General features: G+C 44.2%; 2 protein-coding genes across 3 annotated transcripts; both read right to left on the bottom strand.

The window, feature by feature from the left end:
* Positions 1-1,601: 1,601 nt before the first annotated feature.
* Positions 1,602-6,278, bottom strand: bambib (BMP and activin membrane-bound inhibitor homolog (Xenopus laevis) b). The gene is made up of 3 exons (XM_062988122.1): positions 6,212-6,278; positions 2,598-2,889; positions 1,602-2,317 (listed from the first exon to the last, which is right to left on the bottom strand). The coding sequence occupies exons 1-3, from the start codon at positions 6,276-6,278 to the stop codon at positions 1,909-1,911; spliced, it is 768 nt and encodes a 255-aa protein (XP_062844192.1). The 3' UTR covers positions 1,602-1,908.
* A 2,332-nt stretch (positions 6,279-8,610) lies between these two features.
* wacb (WW domain containing adaptor with coiled-coil b) lies at positions 8,611-20,292 on the bottom strand. 2 transcript variants are annotated; one of them, XM_062988105.1, is made up of 13 exons: positions 20,066-20,292; positions 19,816-19,849; positions 15,979-16,153; positions 15,314-15,402; positions 14,316-14,434; positions 14,108-14,226; positions 13,785-14,012; positions 13,261-13,383; positions 12,243-12,397; positions 11,932-12,017; positions 10,356-10,515; positions 9,890-10,017; positions 8,611-9,188 (listed from the first exon to the last, which is right to left on the bottom strand). In XM_062988105.1, exons 1-13 carry the CDS (start codon positions 20,104-20,106, stop codon positions 9,119-9,121), a joined length of 1,527 nt encoding a protein of 508 aa, XP_062844175.1. In that variant the 5' UTR covers positions 20,107-20,292; the 3' UTR covers positions 8,611-9,118. The 2 variants fall into 2 exon arrangements, with proteins under 2 accessions (XP_062844175.1, XP_062844176.1); XM_062988106.1 differs by lacking the exon at positions 13,261-13,383.

The raw sequence follows: 20,292 nt of genomic DNA, 5'->3' as shown, positions 1-20,292 counted from the left end.
GTCCAGTACTTTAACCACTAGGCTACAACTGCCACGCCACTCCAGCGTTGATTCTGATGATTTGACGAATCAATAACTGGTTACTCAAACACAAGTTTGAGACTCAAACCCATGCCTCTGTGATGGATGGCTAGCAAACTAGATGGCTGAGCAAGCGCATTGTTGGGGGACAGTCGTAGCCTAGTGGTTAAAGCTTCAGGCTATGAATCAAAAGGTTGTGGATTTGAATCCCGGTTCTGCCATGCAGCCACCGTTGGGCTCCTTATTAAATACCTTATACATTACTACTGGGTGCGGTACAGGTACAGTGGGTGGGGCTGTTGCCTCACAGCAAGTACTTCTGTGTAGACTTTGCATGTTCTCCCTGTGTCTGCATGGCTTTCCTCCTGGTGCTCGGGTTTTCTCCAACAAGTCTAAAGACATTAAGTCAAATTAAATGGAGCTACTAAAAATTGCCCTGTGATGGACTGGTGACCTGTCTGGGATGTTTCCTGCCTTTTTACCCACTGTGACCCTGACCAGGACAAAGCAGTGGTAAAACAGACATGAATGAATGAATGTTACAGTCAGTAAACCAAACTCTGTTTTAAGGAGCTGCTGTTGTCAGTAGATGTTCCTAAAAAAAGAAACCCTGAAGAATAACGGGCGGAGCTTCATATTCAGTGCCTCCCTGTGGGTGTAATGACGCCCTTGGCTAAGCTCACATTAAACCCATAAGAACCGTTATAGCCGAAAATATACAGAGTGCACCAGAATGAGATCCCTGTTATTACTGTCTGAAGTAAAATGCCGGCTCTTATATTCAGAGTATAAAACAAAGCCAGATCGTTCCTCCACTTTGCTCTCTGTAACTGGCTTACTAAACAGTGTGAACCATCTGCTATGCAGACACTGTTGGGCCCTTGAGTAAGGCCCTTAACCCTGTCTCCTACAGGGGAGCTGTGCAATGACTGACCAGGCGCTCTGACCCCAGATTCCAAACAGGCTGGGATATGTGGACAATGAATTTCATTGAACCGCACATGCGTAACTATATATATGACAAATACAAGCATTCTTGTTCCTTCTTCTTTAGACTGGCCTACACGTGCTTCCTGTAGATGCTTTAATCAGAAGGCTTGTTCAACCTCGCTTTATCCCCTTTAGCCACAAAACTCAGGGTGGAGGAGCATCAAGGCCCTTCTCTGTACTGGCACCCCCAAAACACCCGGATAACTCACGAAACTTTAGGGTTCATGGTCAGTTCATGAGATGTTCAGATTAGTGTTGGATACACGGTGTGAAAATCAGGACGTGAACGTAAGAGCTTTAACACTTCGCACCGCGTCCACAAACTTTTAGCACCAGCCAGCAGAGCCCCAGTCGTGTCTGTCTGGGTGCCCAGCCGGTCGATATTCAAATCCGAGAGCTCAAGATCTCAGCAATGGCTAGTGGATTAGACCTCTCTGCCACCTGAGCACCCCATGAGCATATAATTCATTTAATTTAATACATTGAATACACCTTTAAGGAGTACCTGAACTAAATAATTAGTAGGGCGTCCACGTGCGTCCACATTATTGTTAGTAGTCGGTCAAAAAACACAAGCACACCACACTGAATCTGTGTCAGACATGTAATATTTACACGAGTCAATTACACCAGCAAGACTGAGCGTCCATCTGTACAAACGTTAAAGCAGTTCAACCAGATTCTTTATACAAAAGTGCAAACGCTAACGCCGCGTCTCATTTTGGGTTCCTTCGGTCATTAGAGGTCCAGTATAAAAGTCCGTCGTCTGCTTGTGACTAAAGTAAAGTGCTTCTAGAGCAGCAACCACATGGGTGATGCCTTCAAGTGTTTCTCCTTTATCAGTCTCTCCTGTATAAAAAAATGTAAAAATTAAATACGGTCAACAGGAAACGTCCGTCAGACGTGCTCCAGCTTGCCTCGCGGTCCGTGCCGCCCCCAGTGCACCAGCGACAGGAGTCTAGGCCCGCTCAGCTCCGTCTGTCGGATCTTGTCGCAGGTCAGGCAGCAGTTTTCGTGCCCGCCCAGGGGCACCATGCACTCCAGATCCAGCTTGGCGCCACGCCCCTTGGCCAGCGGCTGCCCCTGGAAGCCGTACTGCAGGCGGGAGAGCATCTCGCTCCGCTGCTGCCTCAAGCGCCGGTTCTCGCTACGTAGCATCCGGAGCGCCAAAGTGATGAGCAGGATGAGGACGAGGCCTCCGGCGATGGGCACGGCGATGACGGCCGCACGGAACCACACCTCCTTGGCGGTGGGGATTTCCTGCACGCGGGCCACAACCTGGCGCCCGCCTTCAGTCTGAGGACGACTTCTACGATCTGTGGGATAGAAACAAGCGGAAAAAGTGAAGCTAAGGTGCATCGAATGCAACAAATAACTGTAAGGCTTTAATGCTGGGGGTTTTTTGAGGGTTGGTTCGTCAATGTACAACAAATTACAGAAAAGATGGAACAGGGACTTCTCACCTCTGTGTACAATCACCTTTACTTGTAACAATAATATGGAACTGTTTAGGAACTGAGGACACAGTTCCAGCTTCGTAACACGACCCTACGATTCACTTTTACACAGATTTAGAACCGAGTAGCGTGCTCTTACCCGGACTTCCTCCCCGGCCGTGGGTGAGATCGTGAAGACCTTTGTAATTGCACATGTCCTCGTGACAGCACTCCAGTGTGGCGGGGCCGTACAGGGTGGCACGACCGGACTCGGCGTGGCACGGGGCCCCGGCGTTCAGCAGAGGGTCGTAACAGCCGTGCGATAACGGAGATTTGGAGCTTTGCGGATCCAAGATGCGAGTGAAGCAGGAGTTCAGCTCCGACTTGCACATGTAACCCGTGGCTACGCAGTGAGGGGCGTCACAGTAACAGCGGATTTCCCCTGAGAGGGAATAAAACACAATGATTTAATCAGTAAAGTATAACAGCTTCATCAAGGTTTTAATATCAGACTAATGAAAGCCTTGCTCTGGCCAGTAGCCACATCTGGATGTGAAATCTGGACATTTAACTGCTGAAAATCTCATGGAGGAAGATGATGACCAATGAGCAAGTGTACATGATGGCCAGAACAGAACAGAGCTACCGATCCACATTAAGTCTTGCATGTTACTTGAATTTGAACATGTAATGAAGCAACCACGTTAGAAGGACTCAGAAGACGAGGAAGATCGAGAATAAGCTTGATTTACAACATCAGGACATGGATGACATTATCAGGGTCTGCTACACGCAATAGGAGAGTGAGGGCACTGGAGAAAGATGATCCATCAGTGCAGCCAACCATCACAAAGCCATGACGGTGTAGTGACATGACGTGACTGTAATGGTTGATTTGTTGATTTGTTGCTCATCTCTGATCATTTAAACTAATCAACAACTTGATTCTCTACAGTCATATACCAACAAGTATATCAGATTACTGTCCACTTTATTAGAAACACCATATAACCCTGGGTAGGACCCCCTTTTACCTCACTGTTTATTGTGGCATAGATTCACTAAGTTTTGGAAACATTGATGTTTTGAGTCACTGGTCTATGCTGACATAGTTACAAGTTTGCAAGTCACCTGTTGTTCCACATCACAAAGGTGAGATATTGGATTAATATCTCATGACTGGTGAGGACATTAAAGTACAACAAACTTACTGTCATGTTTATAAAACCAATTAATTTGAAGCATTTCCATACTAGAAGTAGCTATGAATGGATGCACACGGTCAGCAACAATACTACCAGACTATGGTATTAAAACGATATTCCATTAGGCCAATATGTCCCGAGAAAGCTTCTCTATTACACCCCCAACATCGGTCTGAACTGCTGACACAGGGCAGGTTTGGTGCATGAATTGATGCTGTTTTTCTGATATGGTTAAGATTCATATACAGTGTATCACAAAAGTGAGTACACCCCTCACATTTCTGCAGATATTTAAGTATATCTTTTCATGGGACAACACTGACAAAATGACACTTTGACACAATGAAAAGTAGTCTGTGTGCAGCTTATATAACAGTGTAAATTTATTCTTCCCTCAAAATAACTCAATATACAGCCATTAATGTCTAAACCACCGGCAACAAAAGTGAGTACACCCCTTAGTGAAAGTTCCTGAAGTGTCAATATTTTGTGTGGCCACCATTATTTCCCAGAACTGCCTTAACTCTCCTGGGCATGGAGTTTACCAGAGCTTCACAGGTTGCCACTGGAATGCTTTTCCACTCCTCCATGACGACATCACGGAGCTGGCGGATATTCGAGACTTTACGCTCCTCCACCTTCCGCTTGAGGATGCCCCAAAGATGTTCTATTGGGTTTAGGTCTGGAGACATGCTTGGCTAGTCTATCACCTTTACCCTCAGCCTCTTCAATAAAGCAGTGGTCATCTTAGAGGTGTGTTTGGGGTCATTATCATGCTGGAACACTGCCCTGCGACCCAGTTTCTGGAGGGAGGGGATCATGCTCTGCTTCAGTATTTCACAGTACATATTGGAGTTCATGTGTCCCTCAATGAAATGTAACTCCCCAACACCTGCTGCACTCATGCAGCCCCAGACCATGGCATTCCCACCACCATGCTTGACTGTAGGCATGACACACTTATCTTTGTACTCCTCACCTGATTGCCGCCACACATGCTTGAGACCATCTGAACCAAACAAATTAATCTTGGTCTCATCAGACCATAGGACATGGTTCCAGTAATCCATGTCCTTTGTTGACATGTCTTCAGCAAACTGTTTGCGGGCTTTCTTGTGTAGAGACTTCAGAAGAGGCTTCCTTCTGGGGTGACAGCCATGCAGACCAATTTGATGTAGTGTGCGGCGTATGGTCTGAGCACTGACAGGCTGACCCCCCACCTTTTCAATCTCTGCAGCAATGCTGACAGCACTCCTGCGCCTATCTTTCAAAGACAGCAGTTGGATGTGACGCTGAGCACGTGCACTCAGCTTCTTTGGATGCCAACGCGAGGTCTGTTCTGAGTGGACCCTGCTCTTTTAAAACGCTGGATGATCTTGGCCACTGTGCTGCAGCTCAGTTTCAGGGTGTTGGCAATCTTCTTGTAGCCTTGTCCATCTTCATGTAGCGCAACAATTCGTCTTTTAAGATCCTCAGAGAGTTCTTTGCCATAAGGTGCCATGTTGGAACTTTCAGTGACCAGTATGAGAGAGTGTGAGAGCTGTACTACTAAATTGAACACACCTGCTCCCTATGCACACCTGAGACCTAGTAACACTAACGAGTCACATGACATTTTGGAGGGAAAATGACAAGCAGTGCTCAATTTGGACATTTAGGGGTGTAGTCTCTTAGGGGTGTACTCACTTTTGTTGCCGGTGGTTTAGACATTAATGGCTGTATATTGAGTTATTTTGAGGGAAGAATAAATTTACACTGTTATATAAGCTGCACACAGACTACTTTTCATTGTGTCAAAGTGTCATTTTGTCAGTGTTGTCCCATGAAAAGATATACTTAAATATCTGCAGAAATGTGAGGGGTGTACTCACTTTTGTGATACACTGTATGCTTTCAATCCTGAATGAACTGTCCAGTGTCAGTGAGCCTGTGTCCACTGTAGCCTTATATTGTTGTTCTTTCACTGAAGCTGGTGTTTTCTTCCGCTAATGTTCCGCAATGTTCCTGTCGGCTCGAATCAGCTTGACCTCTCTTATTAATAAGACATACAGTAAATATGCTTGCATAAGTCTTGGCATTTTGTTTACATTAGATTATAAAATAATTAAGATTTTTATTTTTTTTATTAGTAATACCACCAAAGACACACGTTTGGTCATATTTATCACAAGTATAATTAAAAATCCAGCTCATAATTAGACTGTATTTGACTTATTGTTTATTTGATATCTATCCAGGATTTACTTCAGCTCTTACGTTGATTATTATTTACTTTACTACATTTTTAGAACAAGATCTCTAATCAAAATAAACTAAAAAAACAACAAAAGTGCTTTTACACAGAACATGCAGCAGTTCCAATGTATTTCCTTAATTTAATCTGAATGTTTCGTATAAAATAACACTGTCGGTGCATTTCAGAACACAATAAAAGGAATTCTGTTTATTTTTATTTTGTATGGAGTTATGGGACAGCACCTCACACCAAAATAGTGGACTGAATCCTTATTTCAATGATATTTAATCACACTGGACCAAGTTACCGGAGAAGTTCCTCACCTCTGGTTAGGAGCACAGCCATGGCCCAGATCTCCAACTGCAGCCAGATGGACACCAGTCGATCCATTTGGGGACACATTAGATCTTCTGGACTGCCACTTTATATCTCTCAGTTGGTCCAGATCACAGAAAGAATGCAGGAGAAGAGATCCGGACGGTAAAATCCACACACGGCTCTGCTCAGTGCGCCACTAAACATCGTAGCGCAAAATCACACCGTAGAGGCGCAAACGCGTCAAACTGCGCAACTACAGTCCGCGATCAGTGCGCATCTCTGTTCAACTTACAGATCTATCACATCCAGAGAAATCACTCCTGTGTGGCTTTCTTTGTTGGTGATATTGTCTAGAAAGAGTCCAGAGTCCGGACTGAAACCTCACCGCTCCACAGCCCGAGTGTAACACTGAACGAACACACACACACACACACACACACACACACACACACACACACCACCGAGCCAAGTCTGCTGTCTGAACAGACTCCTCCCACAAATGCTCTCATTGGCTGATTCTCTGTCTAATTTGTATATTTACGTTCATGACATCCATTCATCGTTTTACCAAAGCTTAATCCTGATCAGGGTCGCGTTGGGTCAGGTTCAGTGGGCGCGCGCACACACACACACACACACTTGGGGCAATTTGTAATAGCTCCAACTGACCTGAATGTATGTATTTGGACTTGCAGGAGGAAACTGGAGCACCTGGAGGAAACCCACACCGACACAGGGACTCAGGAAGAACATGCAAACTCCACACGAAAAGACACTCTACCAACTGTACCACTATTTAGCATTACATATGACAGTAGCAGCCTACTGGGTAGAGCTTTGGACTATCAACTAAAAGGTTGAGGGTTCCATGCAGCTACTGTTGGGGTCTTAAGCAAGGCCCTTAACCCTCTGGGGCGCCATACAATGGCTTCCAAACAAGCTGGGATACACGAAGACAGAATTTAGTCATACTGTACCTCTGTATATGTATACATGACAAATAAAAGCATTCTATTCTATATTCTAGAATCTTGGACTTTAATTATTCCACATTTTTCAGTACATCATACCGTAATTCTTGTACATCTGTACATTAATAGCCTTTAAACAATACCCTGTATATAGTATATTGAACAGATGGTGCTAGTATATATAAGTAAATGTGTGTTTTTGTAATTAATATGTATTACAATTCACTCACCTTACACACCTGTGTTAATGTGACATGACAATAAAGTAATTTGATTTTGCATTTAGCACTTTTTATTCATCCGTGTGACTTACAATTGTCACTGGACACATAACGTGACAGTTTGGGATACTTTCCCGACCTTGGTGGAACCGAGGGCGCCACACTTTGTGTTATGGACTTTTTACTGGTTGCAGTCAAACTAGCCCTAGTTATATGGGTGCTATAGCTAAACTAGCTGGAGTTCATTATAATTAACTGTTAAGGAATTGCAACACCATGGCACATTATGGTATTTTCTACACCAAATTAATCATCATAGTTTCTGTATGTACTTCTTTTACAGAAAACCCACATTAAATAAACGTATTCGTGTACAGAAAGGTTCTTTATTTGTTGAAAAAGTAGTTTTAAGAAATCACAAGACTGGTGTGTAAATACATTTAAATGTAACAGAGCTAAACATTTTTCTGTGAGACCTGCTTAACTATTATTTCGATTCAACTACAGATCATATACTATTAAAAGGGGTGTTCAGGTGGGGTCATTTCTGCCCTTCTTGACACAAAGTGTATTAATCAGCCCGAGAATGTTGTTTTGGGTTACGAGAACAGCCATTATAAGCCCTCAAAAGTGCTTTTAACTGGCCGGCTCAGGTGGCACTGCGGTAAAACACTCGTCAGTTCGAAACTCAGCTCGGCCATCTGGCTGGGCTGGGTAGCCACAGGAACAACGATTGGCTTGTCGTTCATACAGGGTGAGAGCCGGATAGGGACTCCTCATGACTGATACAATTACGACCTCTGCTGGCTGATTGATGGCGTCTGCACAGAGCAGAGGAATAATGTTGATCAGGGTGTGGCTCTCCAGACACAAAGCTGATCCGCATACTCGCCTCGCACATGTTGGATGGGGCGTGTGTTGGTCACAGCAGTCCTCAATCAGAAGTAGAGATCAGCATCAGTAGAGAGGAAGCGTAATGCAATCGGCTAATTGGATACTATAACTATATTGGGAGGAAAATTGGGAAAAATGCATTTAAATAAAAGTGCTTCCAACTATAAAATGCGTCCTACTGCTCAGTCTACCGTCTTAAAGACACTAATACAGAAATATTGAATACTCTGGAGCAAAGTGTAGAGCATTTGTGATCTCTGAGGATCAATTTGACACTGATATTAGAATAGAAGAGACAAAAATCAGACAGACGAGACGTTTTCTGATCATATAAACAGCTTGGTTTATTTCTGAGAGAAATAGCCGGTCGATATCTCTACTACAGACGCACACTCAGGATTCCACGGTGAAACCGGATTATAAAAATCCTACACGACTAGCTGTGAGGGAAGCAAACGTTTACGGACTACTTAGCGAATCGTTACACCGTTCAGCGTCTCGGGTCGAGTCCCGACTCACAGTCGGTCGACGTTCCCGTGAGACCTGAACCTGTCGCACATGCCCCGGAGATCAGTGGGTGTGCGTGGAGATAAACAGTAACCGTGTTCAGAACGGAGGAGCGTATGTACACGGAGGGCGAGGGAGGAATTTAGGGGTTCGTGTAGCAGTGACCTCTCGTGGGCTTTTCGGTTCTCCTGCTTTCGGAGAGAGAGCCCAGTCCAGTCCAGTCTGTAGGTCCACTGTTCAGAAAAGGCAGCCAGCTGCTGAGTTCCTTCTAAAATAAAAAAAAAACACAAAACAACAGAAAACCTGAACCGACAGCTTCTCAGACCATGAAGGAGTTCTGATTCTTCAGTTTCTCCAGCTCCTTGATCTCCTGTCTCAGGAACAGTATCCTTTAGAGGAGAAAGTCTGGGTTAGAATTAGGAAAGTCCATATTTTATAAGCATAGGTGTTTTAATAAGATTTAAACACATCATATAAAGGCCTGCCAAAATGCACCCAGCCTTGAGGTTATTTATTTCTTATTTTATTAGAATTTAAAATGTCATGTTTTACACACTTTGGTTACATTCATGACAGTCATGGACAATGTCTGTATCTCTGATTCACCTCACTTGCACATCTTTGGACCGTCAGAGGGAACCGGAGCACCCGGAGGAAACCCACACACACGGGGAGAACGTGCAAACTCAGCACAGAAAGGACCCTGACTGCTCCATCTGGGAACTGAACCCAGGACCTTCTTGCTAAGAGGCGACAGTGCTACCCACTGAGCCGCCCCCAGCCTTGTGGTAAAAGCAGCCTAATCTGACTGCAAACCAACTAAAAAACTATATATAGCCAAAACATACCATAAATTAGTATAATTTTATGATTATACTGCATATTTTAATTTAAAAATAGATAATAAATACGAATTATGTCATTGCGGTCATACTTGCTGAAGGATCTGAGTGTTTTATGCTTCACACTATTATTACTATTACTATTATCATGTTTACATCCAAAGCTGAATGAACCGTCCACGCTACCAAAAACCCCTTAATGCAGGCGGTCAGTGCCCTCTAGTGTCCAGCATGTTGGAGCCGTTTACCTTTGCTCTCTCAGCGTGGCCTGGATCTCACACACTCTCACCAGGGAACGAAGCTTTTTCATTTCCACACAGATCTCAGACATGTTGATGCTGCCCAGGGTGTGGAAGTCCTCGCGTGCTTTTGCAGCCTGAGAGAAGAGATACAGAGAGAACGCTAAGAGCTACAGGGCTGCCCGATAATTAAATCCATACAGAACTAAGCAGGTTGCTGCTGTTGGGCCCTTGAGCAAGGTCCTAAACCCTAAACTGCTCAGACTGTATACTGGAACAGTACTGTAAGTCACTTTGGATAAAGGCGTCTGTTCAGCGGCTAAGCAACTTAAGGTTGCCAGTTTAAGCCCCACTGTCGGGCCCCTGAGCAAGGCCCTAAACTCTCAATTGCTTGAGCGGTATTTTGCTAAATGATGCAAAAGTCAGTGTAAAGGTGTTAAACATGACGACGTGCGTGATGCTAGTCCAGCATTACCTGCTTCTCTACGTGATCTGACGGCCAGCTCTGCACATGTCTGATCAGATTCTCATTGAAGTGCAGTGCTAGTGAAGGACTGAAGGTGGTGGGAGGACATGCAGAAGTGCTGTTATTCAGCAGGCACCCGTTGGACGCCAAACTCGGAGGCCCTTGACTGCTGTAAGGAGAAAAATGGAAAGACAATAATATATAAAAAAAATGACACATAAAATAAATACTACCTCTGACCATGGAGAACTGTGACTAACACATGCTTCCTCCATCATATGTGCAGCAGTCGATCGCTTATTTTCACCTGCATATATAGGGCTCATATGGGGATCCGTATAGCGCACTGAGAGTCATAATTGCAGAAGTTATAAGTTATCCATGAAATTCCCTCTGCCTGACCAGCAAATTAGAGCCCAGGTGTCCATAAAGGCACCAAGAATGCAATGGGCTTCAACATGATATGGCTATCTGTGAGACCTTGGCAAAGGACGACTGTTCCATGTACTTTTTAACAGGTTTAGTGAAACGAGATATTTCTACTGTATGTGAAAGATCCAATCACTCGCGCACTTACTAGGAATTAAGGGGCCAAGCCCTAAAGGTGTGTATGTTTGATTCTTAACGCCATATCGGTTGCTGCTTTATATGGATGGTGTAGGGTGTTTGAGTAGCTGTGAGGGTGCAGAGTTAGTAAAATACACCGATCAGGCATAACATTATGACCACCTTCCTAATATTGTGCTGGTCCCCCTTTTGCTGCCAAAACAGCCCTGACTTGTCGAGGCACGGAGTCGGTTACCTTTCTATCAGAACCAGCATGAACTTCGTCAGCAATTTGAGCTACGGACCACACGGGTCCGCCTTCGCTCCCCACGGGCATCAATGAGCCTTGGCTGCCCATGACCCTGTCGCCGGTTTACCACTGTTCCTTCCTTGGACCACTTTTGATAGATACTGACCACTGCAGACCGGGAACACCCCACAAGAGCTGCAGTTTTGGAGATGCTCTGACCCAGTCGTCCAGCCAACTCGACTCAGATCCTCACGCTCGCCCATTTTTCCTGCTTCTAACATCAGCTTTGTGGATAAAATGTTCACTTTCTGTCTAATATATCTCACCCACTAACAGGTGCCGTGATGAAGAGATAATCAGTGTTGTTCACTTCACCTATCAGTGGTCATATTGTTATGCCTCGTCGGTGTAAGTTTAATAGAGGTGAGGACCTGGACTCCCTATAGCAGGTAAGTTATGAGTGTGTTTTGTGTGTCCTATACGGACGGCATCTTGTATAAATACAATGTACCCATCATTTTTCGGGGTATTATATTTTTTCTGGGTCTATTTTTATAGTAGGATGGCTCTCCACAAAGGTAATTGACAATACAGAATGTACAACCTAATAAATAATATAATGTGTGTACGTTTTTGCCCTTTATATTTTCAGAATACACAAAAAAGGAAGGAAAAACGTCACCCAGGTTTGAAACATCATAGAAACAAACTCTGTGCTGTGTCTACTGCTCCTACATTCATAATAAAAACACAAAGGAACCCGTAATGACGTGTAACCCGGAGCATTACTTTTGCCTTTGAAGTCGCGGGTCTTCCACTTCCGGCGTTTTATCAGTGGAGTGCTGGAACGCCGATTTCACCCCTGACTCGCAAACCTACAAGAAATAAGAGTGTTTTCTTGTTTTGTTTTGTTAAACCAGATGCCCGAGAAAGCATGTTGACATTTTATAACCGCTAACATCAGCATCACATTAACAGCCCCGGGATACTAGGCTGAAAAACAAAGCTCACGGGTCCCAGACTGAGGACATAACGCTTTATATCAGCAATGCAAAACAAACAGAGACGAAGGTCACGCCGGGTTCGTATCTGGTTCTGACCTTGATCAGAGACGGCACAGAGCTGATGGTGTTTTGGAGGGGTTTCGGGGGCACGCTGTTGGTCTGAGGAGTGCTGACTCTGGGGGACACGAGGCAGGACTTGGGGGACGAGGCGTCTGGGGTCACAGACATGGGCGACTGGCTGGGCTGCTGAGCTGTGGGGCAGAAATACATGATAATAGAAAGGATGCATTTACAGCATAGTTTATTCACATGTAATGCAGGTCAGATATTCATTAGTGTATTTTACATTCATTTCTGTAGCTCAATTAATATTAATATGTCTATATTTTATTGCTTTTACTCTGCACGCTCATACAGCAGTATTATGTTCTTGATAAATGATTACTAAGCTAGTAAAAATGCCATGATGCCTTGTATGGAAATACGTGTTTTATTTTACCATAAAACTCCTTACAAATTGGAAAAAAGTACAGGGTACATGGCTGTTGGTAAAAAAATGGGGCAGTGATCTAGTACACTAGCCCACCGCTGCAGCAATCCAGGTTCGAATCTTAGTGGTGCTATCGACTGTTCAGGTCTCTACACAGATATGATTTGCTCTGTCAAAGGATGGGTTGCCCAAGCCCTGTCTGTGATAGATTGGCACCCTGTCCTTTCCCAGTGAAACCAGTCCTGGCTGGCACAATAAATAAGAAAAAAAGATTCATTTTGCACGAATCCACTTGTATATTTACCAGCCTGTGTAAAAGTCTGCACACACCTGGTCTAATTCCAAGCTATCTTTGTCATTTTGCTGCATATTTTAGGTCCATATGCTGTTAAACAAGCTATAACCTCTGTATACATGAATTAAAATACGCTCAGGTTTGATCCCTGTATTCGACGTGTGCCCAAGGCAAGTAACGCTTGACATAAAGTGTGTATTTGTGGCAGTAATTAGGACTGCAGTGACCGAATGCTGCGAGATGCTGGTGGGATTTGAAATTTGTAGTAAAAGAGAAAAAAGAAAAACGCATCACGGCAGCGTAACTGCCCGACAGAGGTGCAGGCGTACCTTGTGTGGAGAGCTGAGCGGCTTGGGAAAGCAGAGCAGTGATGTTGAAAGCAGACGGTCCAGCAGTGAGCAGTTTATGAAGCATAGACTGTAAGGAAGCTTGGGTGACAGCGGCGGTCAGGACTGGGAGGAGGAACCATACAAAGAAGCAGACAAAGACACCGTTAAAGCAAAGTCGTAACACTGAAAGCCGGCACACAAATACAACACCCGGCTGCACAGAGCTTTAATGTTTTATACCTGTTGCCTAATCCGGAATACAAAAGTAATTGGAGTACTTGAAGTATTCAAGGATTTACAGTTCAGCTTATTACATTCATAATACCAGTAAACTACATTTACAGCATTTTCCTCACTGTACATTGACTCAGTAGGTCCGAAAAATGTACCTTGTACTTACTGTACTGTTTTTTGTCTGTACTGAGAGGAAAAAGGACAATAACAAAACTAAAACCTTCACAAAACCAACAAACCGTCCATGTGATTCCCTAGAAGGAGCACGGAGGGCGCCGTAGAGTGCTTACCCTCGTTAATTTTGGCCATGTCCACGCTGGCATTGTTAAGGTGCAGCGTGGCCTGGAGTGCAGGAAGAAGCTGCCTGAGGAGAGCCGGGTCCTGCAGGAGAGCCGAGGAGTGTGAGGAGGACGCCGTGGACGAACTGGGAGCGCTCGAGACGCTCTGGGACCCGGAGCCACTGCAGGAGGCCTGGGAGTAAGCGCCGTGTGATGCTGGCTTCTCAACCGGAGCCGATTCTGAAACAGGAGTAACGTCGCATGAAAAGACTGCATTGCTTAATCAGGCTAACGGTAAAGTGTGCAAATGCGCGATCAAAAGTATGTGGACTTACTCATAGTAGTGACTGCGTTTGCAGAAGCGGCCGCCTGCATGGCCTCCTGCCTGTAATCTCTGTCTTTGGGAAAACTGTTAACCACGACGGCCTTCGGAGCTTCCTTCTGTCGCTGTTCTCTGCATTAAAACAGCATCAGACGGATACAGGAGTGAGCCAAGCTGCACCACAATGAGTTTTAGTAACACACAGGACGCGTGCTTCTTACCTCTCCAGCCACTCCTTGGGTTTTTCCCACTGCGACACCTCCGTCCTGCAGTTGTAGTAGTACTTCTTTCCAGACGAGCTGATGTGCTCGGACCAGTCGTCAGCCGGATCGCGCTGGGGCTGGAAATACAACGGACGGCACATGGAAACCGAGGAACGATGCAAGAGCATTAAGGTTGCTGGTTTGAGCCCCACCATCAACAAGCTTTGGTAGCTCAGTGGTTAAGATACTGCACTGATAATCACAAGGTTGCCAGTTCAAGCCCAAGCACTGCCAAGTTGCAACTGCTGGACCCCCTAAATAAGGTCCTTAACCCTTAATAGCTTGAACCTCATTTAATGTAAATGTAAAAACAAGCTGCCATGGTTAAGGCTCCTGTGATTGGCTACAAGTGTACGTTACTTTGGATAAAGGTGAATGCTAAATGCTATAAATGTAAACCGCTTTAAGTTGTGGTTGACCGATAGATCAGCTGGCTAATATTTTGGGCGGATATATTTTCCCCATCCAGTGGCCCAAAGCCTAAACCATACTAAAGTGTAGTGTAGGAACGTCAACCATTAACAGGGTTAATGGACAAAGCAGGCATCGTTTGATTACTGCTGTCACCTAAAAAACAGACGAATGATCCTAATCAAACCCTTAATTGTTATTTCTTTGCATTTCTTAAGACTATACCGACAACAAACAATTAATACTATTAACTGGTGCTCACAGTATTTTTAATGAGCCTCTACCAAACAGTTGAGACGATTACAAAAATGATGAATTTTCATGGATGATTTTTCAGCTGCTAGCTTTAGGTTGACATCTAGGTTAGAAAGGCTGTTTTCTTACAACCACAGTGTCATCTACAAATATATTACACGTCAACCAAGGAGTAGACACAACCCAAACAAGACAAGCTTATTTTTACCCAAGAATTTAGACTCATTAAAGGGTTAGGAGCGCAGCTACAGCCTGTAGAGAGTCAGAACAGAAGTGAAACACACACTTACCATTTCTGCACATTTGGTTGGGAGCGAGTGAGAGTTGGCACTGTGATGGCCGTGATTGATAGAGGTCTCGTGTGGAGAAGCGCTGGTGCCTGAAAAACACAGAGATGAAACTTAAAAACGGCCCTCAGATTGAGAAGTTTACATCAAGAAAACAGACATTTTTAGAGACTGTTCGATCATGTTTACATAAATGAATAAGGGCTTTAAATCCAGGTATAAAGACGTGGGGACGCGGCTCAGCCGAGGCTTTTTCCACTGACCTACTAATTCGGACAACAGAGGTGCAAATTTAAAGTATTTTGCTGAATGAAGCAAAGTGACACCTTCTGCACACGCTCAACATAAAAGACTGCTTGGATTAAGAAGAAAATAAGTAACATGTATGTCATAGCAGTTGAAGAAAACAATAGTTTATTAAGCTTGTCATGTCATTGAATGAATGGAACACACATTTCTGAAGTAAATCATTAAAAATAAAGTATTTAAGGACGCTTGGGTGGCACATTACTGAGGAGTGTGTGAATCTCAGGTGCCCCTGACCTGACCAGGTGTTCACACAAACACTGGGCTGAGATATGCAATCTTTAATATAAAAAATATCATTCGCCTCAAGATAGTAACGGGCCTTTATATTAACCATTTAGCATAACTGTATGTGAACGTACTGCTCTCTTTATGTTGATGCATGTGGAGCGCCCTCCCATCGCCATCATTCCGCTTTCCGTCTGGACTATCTGATCTGCGCAGCATCTTATTGGGTGGAGTTTGGTCCGAGGAGTTGTGCTGTTTCTCATGACGGTGCTCGTTTGTGGAATGGCTCTTAGATTGGTACTTAAGGGTCTGTGAAGTACAATTAGAATACAGTTAGTACAAAAAAATACAAACCCAGTTAACGGATAATTTATTCAATGAATAAGCTTTGACCCTGGAAAATCCATAGCAGGGCTCCATCAAAGCCAATTGGGCCCCTGAGCAAGGCCCTTAATATATGTATGTGTGTGTGTGTGTGTGTGTGTGTGTGTGTGTGTGTATATATGTATGTATGTATGTATGTATATATATATATATATACAGTGTATCACAAAAGTGAGTACACCCCTCACATTTCTGCAGATATTTAAGTATATCTTTTCATGGGACAACACTGACAAAATGACACTTTGACACAATGAAAAGTAGTCTGTGTGCAGCTTATATAACAGTGTAAATTTATTCTTCCCTCAAAATAACTCAATATACAGCCATTAATGTCTAAACCACCGGCAACAAAAGTGAGTACACCCCTAAGAGACTACACCCCTAAATGTCCAAATTGAGCACTGCTTGTCATTTTCCCTCCAAAACGTCATGTGATTTGTTAGTGTTACTAGGTCTCAGGTGTGCATAGGGGGCAGGTGTGTTCAATTTAGTAGTACAGCTCTCACACTCTCTCATACTGGTCACTGAAAGTTCCAACATGGCACCTCATGGCAAAGAACTCTCTGAGGATCTTAAAAGACGAATTGTTGCGCTACATGAAGATGGCCAAGGATACAAGAAGATTGCCAACACCCTGAAACTGAGCTGCAGCACAGTGGCCAAGATCATCCAGCGTTTTAAAAGAGCAGGGTCCACTCAGAACAGACCTCGCGTTGGTCGTCCAAAGAAGCTGAGTGCACGTGCTCAGCGTCACATCCAACTGCTGTCTTTGAAAGATAGGCGCAGGAGTGCTGTCAGCATTGCTGCAGAGATTGAAAAGGTGGGGGGTCAGCCTTTCAGTGCTCAGACCATACGCCGCACACTACATCAAATTGGTCTGCATGGCTGTCACCCCAGAAGGAAGCCTCTTCTGAAGTCTCTACACAAGAAAGCCCGCGAACAGTTTGCTGAAGACATGTCAACAAAGGACATGGATTACTGGAACCATGTCCTATGGTCTGATGAGACCAAGATTAATTTGTTTGGTTCAGATGGTCTCAAGCATGTGTGGCGGCAATCAGGTGAGGAGTACAAAGATAAGTGTGTCATGCCTACAGTCAAGCATGGTGGTGGGAATGCCATGGTCTGGGGCTGCATGAGTGCAGCAGGTGTTGGGGAGTTACATTTCATTGAGGGACACATGAACTCCAATATGTACTGTGAAATACTGAAGCAGAGCATGATCCCCTCCCTCCGAAAACTGGGTCGCAGGGCAGTGTTCCAGCATGATAATGACCCCAAACACACCTCTAAGACGACCACTGCTTTATTGAAGAGGCTGAGGGTAAAGGTGATGGACTGGCCAAGCATGTCTCCAGACCTAAACCCAATAGAACATCTTTGGGGCATCCTCAAGCGGAAGGTGGAGGAGCGCAAAATCTCGAATATCCGCCAGCTCCGTGATGTCGTCATGGAGGAGTGGAAAAGCATTCCAGTGGCAACCTGTGAAGCTCTGGTAAACTCCATGCCCAGGAGAGTTAAGGCAGTTCTGGGAAATAATGGTGGCCACACAAAATATTGACACTTCAGGAACTTTCACTAAGGGGTGTACTCACTTTTGTTGCCGGTGGTTTAGACATTAATGGCTGTATATTGAGTTATTTTGAGGGAAGAATAAATTTACACTGTTATATAAGCTGCACACAGACTACTTTTCATTGTGTCAAAGTGTCATTTTGTCAGTGTTGTCCCATGAAAAGATATACTTAAATATCTGCAGAAATGTGAGGGGTGTACTCACTTTTGTGATACACTGTATATACAGGGGTTGGACAAAATAACTGAAACACCTGTCATTTTAGTGTGGGAGGTTTCATGGCTAAATTGGACCAGTCTGGTGGCCAATCTTCATTAATTGCACATTGCACCAGTAAGAGCAGAGTGTGAAGGTTCAATTAGCAGGGTAAGAGCACAGTTTTGCTCAAAATATTGCAATGCACACAACATTATGGGTGACATACCAGAGTTCAAAAGAGGACAAATTATTGGTGCACGTCTTGCTGGCGCATCTGTGACCAAGACAGCAAGTCTTTGTGATGTATCAAGAGCCACGGTATCCAGGGTAATGTCAGCATACCACCAAGAAGGACAAACCACATCCAACAGGATTAACTGTGGACGCAAGAGGAAGCTGTCTGAAAGGGATGTTCGGGTGCTAACCCGGATTGTATCCAAAAAACATAAAACCACGGCTGCCCAAATCACGGCAGAATTAAATGTGCACCTCAACTCTCCTGTTTCCACCAGAACTGTCCGTCGGGAGCTCCACAGGGTCGATATACACGGCCGGGCTGCTATAGCCAAACCTTTGGTCACTCGTGCCAATGCCAAACGTCGGTTTCAATGGTGCAAGGAGCGCAAATCTTGGGCTGTGGACAATGTGAAACATGTATTGTTCTCTGATGAGTCCACCTTTACTGTTTTCCCCACATCCGGGAGAGTTACGGTGTGGAGAAGCCCCAAAGAAGCGTACCACCCAGACTGTTGCATGCCCAGAGTGAAGCATGGGGGTGGATCAGTGATGGTTTGGGCTTCCATATCATGGCATTCCCTTGGCCCAATACTTGTGCTAGATGGGCGCGTCACTGCCAAGGACTACCGAACCATTCTGGAGGACCATGTGCATCCAATGGCGGTGCCGTGTATCAGGATGACAATGCACCAATACACACAGCAAGACTGGTGAAAGATTGGTTTGATGAACATGAAAGGGAAGTTGAACATCTCCCATGGCCTGCACAGTCACCAGATCTAAATATTATTGAGCCACTTTGGGGTGTTTTGGAGAAGCGAGTCAGGAAACGTTTTCCTCCACCAGCATCACGTAGTGACCTGGCCACTATCCTGCAAGAAGAATGGCTTAAAATCCCTCTGACCACTGTGCAGGACTTGTATATGTCATTTCCAAGACGAATTGACGCTGTATTGGCCGCAAAAGGAGGCCCTACACCATACTAATAAATTATTGTGGTCTAAAACCAGGTGTTTCAGTTATTTTGTCCAACCCCTGTATATACATACGTATATATACACACACACACACTTGTGTTGTGTGTGTATACAAGCATACATATGTGTACACACATACATTTATATATATATATATATATATATATATATATATATATATATATATACATATATATATATATATATATACATATATATACACAATCTACACGATTAAAGGTGTAATTATTTACTCTTAGGTGGAAGGTAGACGTAGATTTAAATCGCTAGCTATACACTGAGCCTTCAAACGGGTGGGCTGTATCTCAATTACGTCCTACATTGTGTCAAAGGTTCACTAGCTACGTATATCAATTCTTTGATATCCACCCTAAGAAGTGCACCGATGTAGGGACAGACTAGTCATTTAGGATACAGCCCTAGTTCCTAGCATAGGGAAAGTACACAGAGGCCCGGATCTTGCTAGCTTAGCACGGCTAGCTTAACAGTTTAATGTTATTTAATATAGTTCTAATGTGAGAATCTGGAAAACTAAAAGAGCGATTTGTTTTACATTTGATTATCATTTCGCGTACCTGGTAGGACTGGTAATCCCTTCGCTCGTTACACCTGTAAAAAAGGAACAAAAAGTTTATAAGGAAGCAGCATCGGGTAACTTTTGTGCATATTAAAGCTAGCGGGCTAACTTAGCACTTTCAAACCAACTAAATCACTTAAGTGAATGTAAATCTATCAGTGGGCTCAACTGATTCTGGCTTTCGCAATCATGCAGAATAAATAAAACGTGTAAAATAAATAGAGTTGAGCTGAAATGTGAATGTTTACCCATCAGTGAGTCTCGGTTGTTTCCGTGCATGCATCACCATTAAAGCCCTGTTTAATGTGGCTGCGCTACACTTACACTTGCTTAATTCTAAATAAAGTCTGTACAACTCTTATATCAGCCTATTTATCTTTACTAAACGTTTTAGGAAAGTGATCAGAAGTTGCAAAGCCACTGAGCTATTCGGGAGAAAGCCGACGGTCCATCCTCTCTAAGGTTTACACAGCAG

This window comes from Trichomycterus rosablanca, chromosome 25 (genome assembly GCF_030014385.1).
Source record: "Trichomycterus rosablanca isolate fTriRos1 chromosome 25, fTriRos1.hap1, whole genome shotgun sequence".
NCBI lineage: Eukaryota > Metazoa > Chordata > Actinopteri > Siluriformes > Trichomycteridae > Trichomycterus > Trichomycterus rosablanca.
This window is presented reverse-complemented; position numbering and strand designations above follow the sequence as displayed.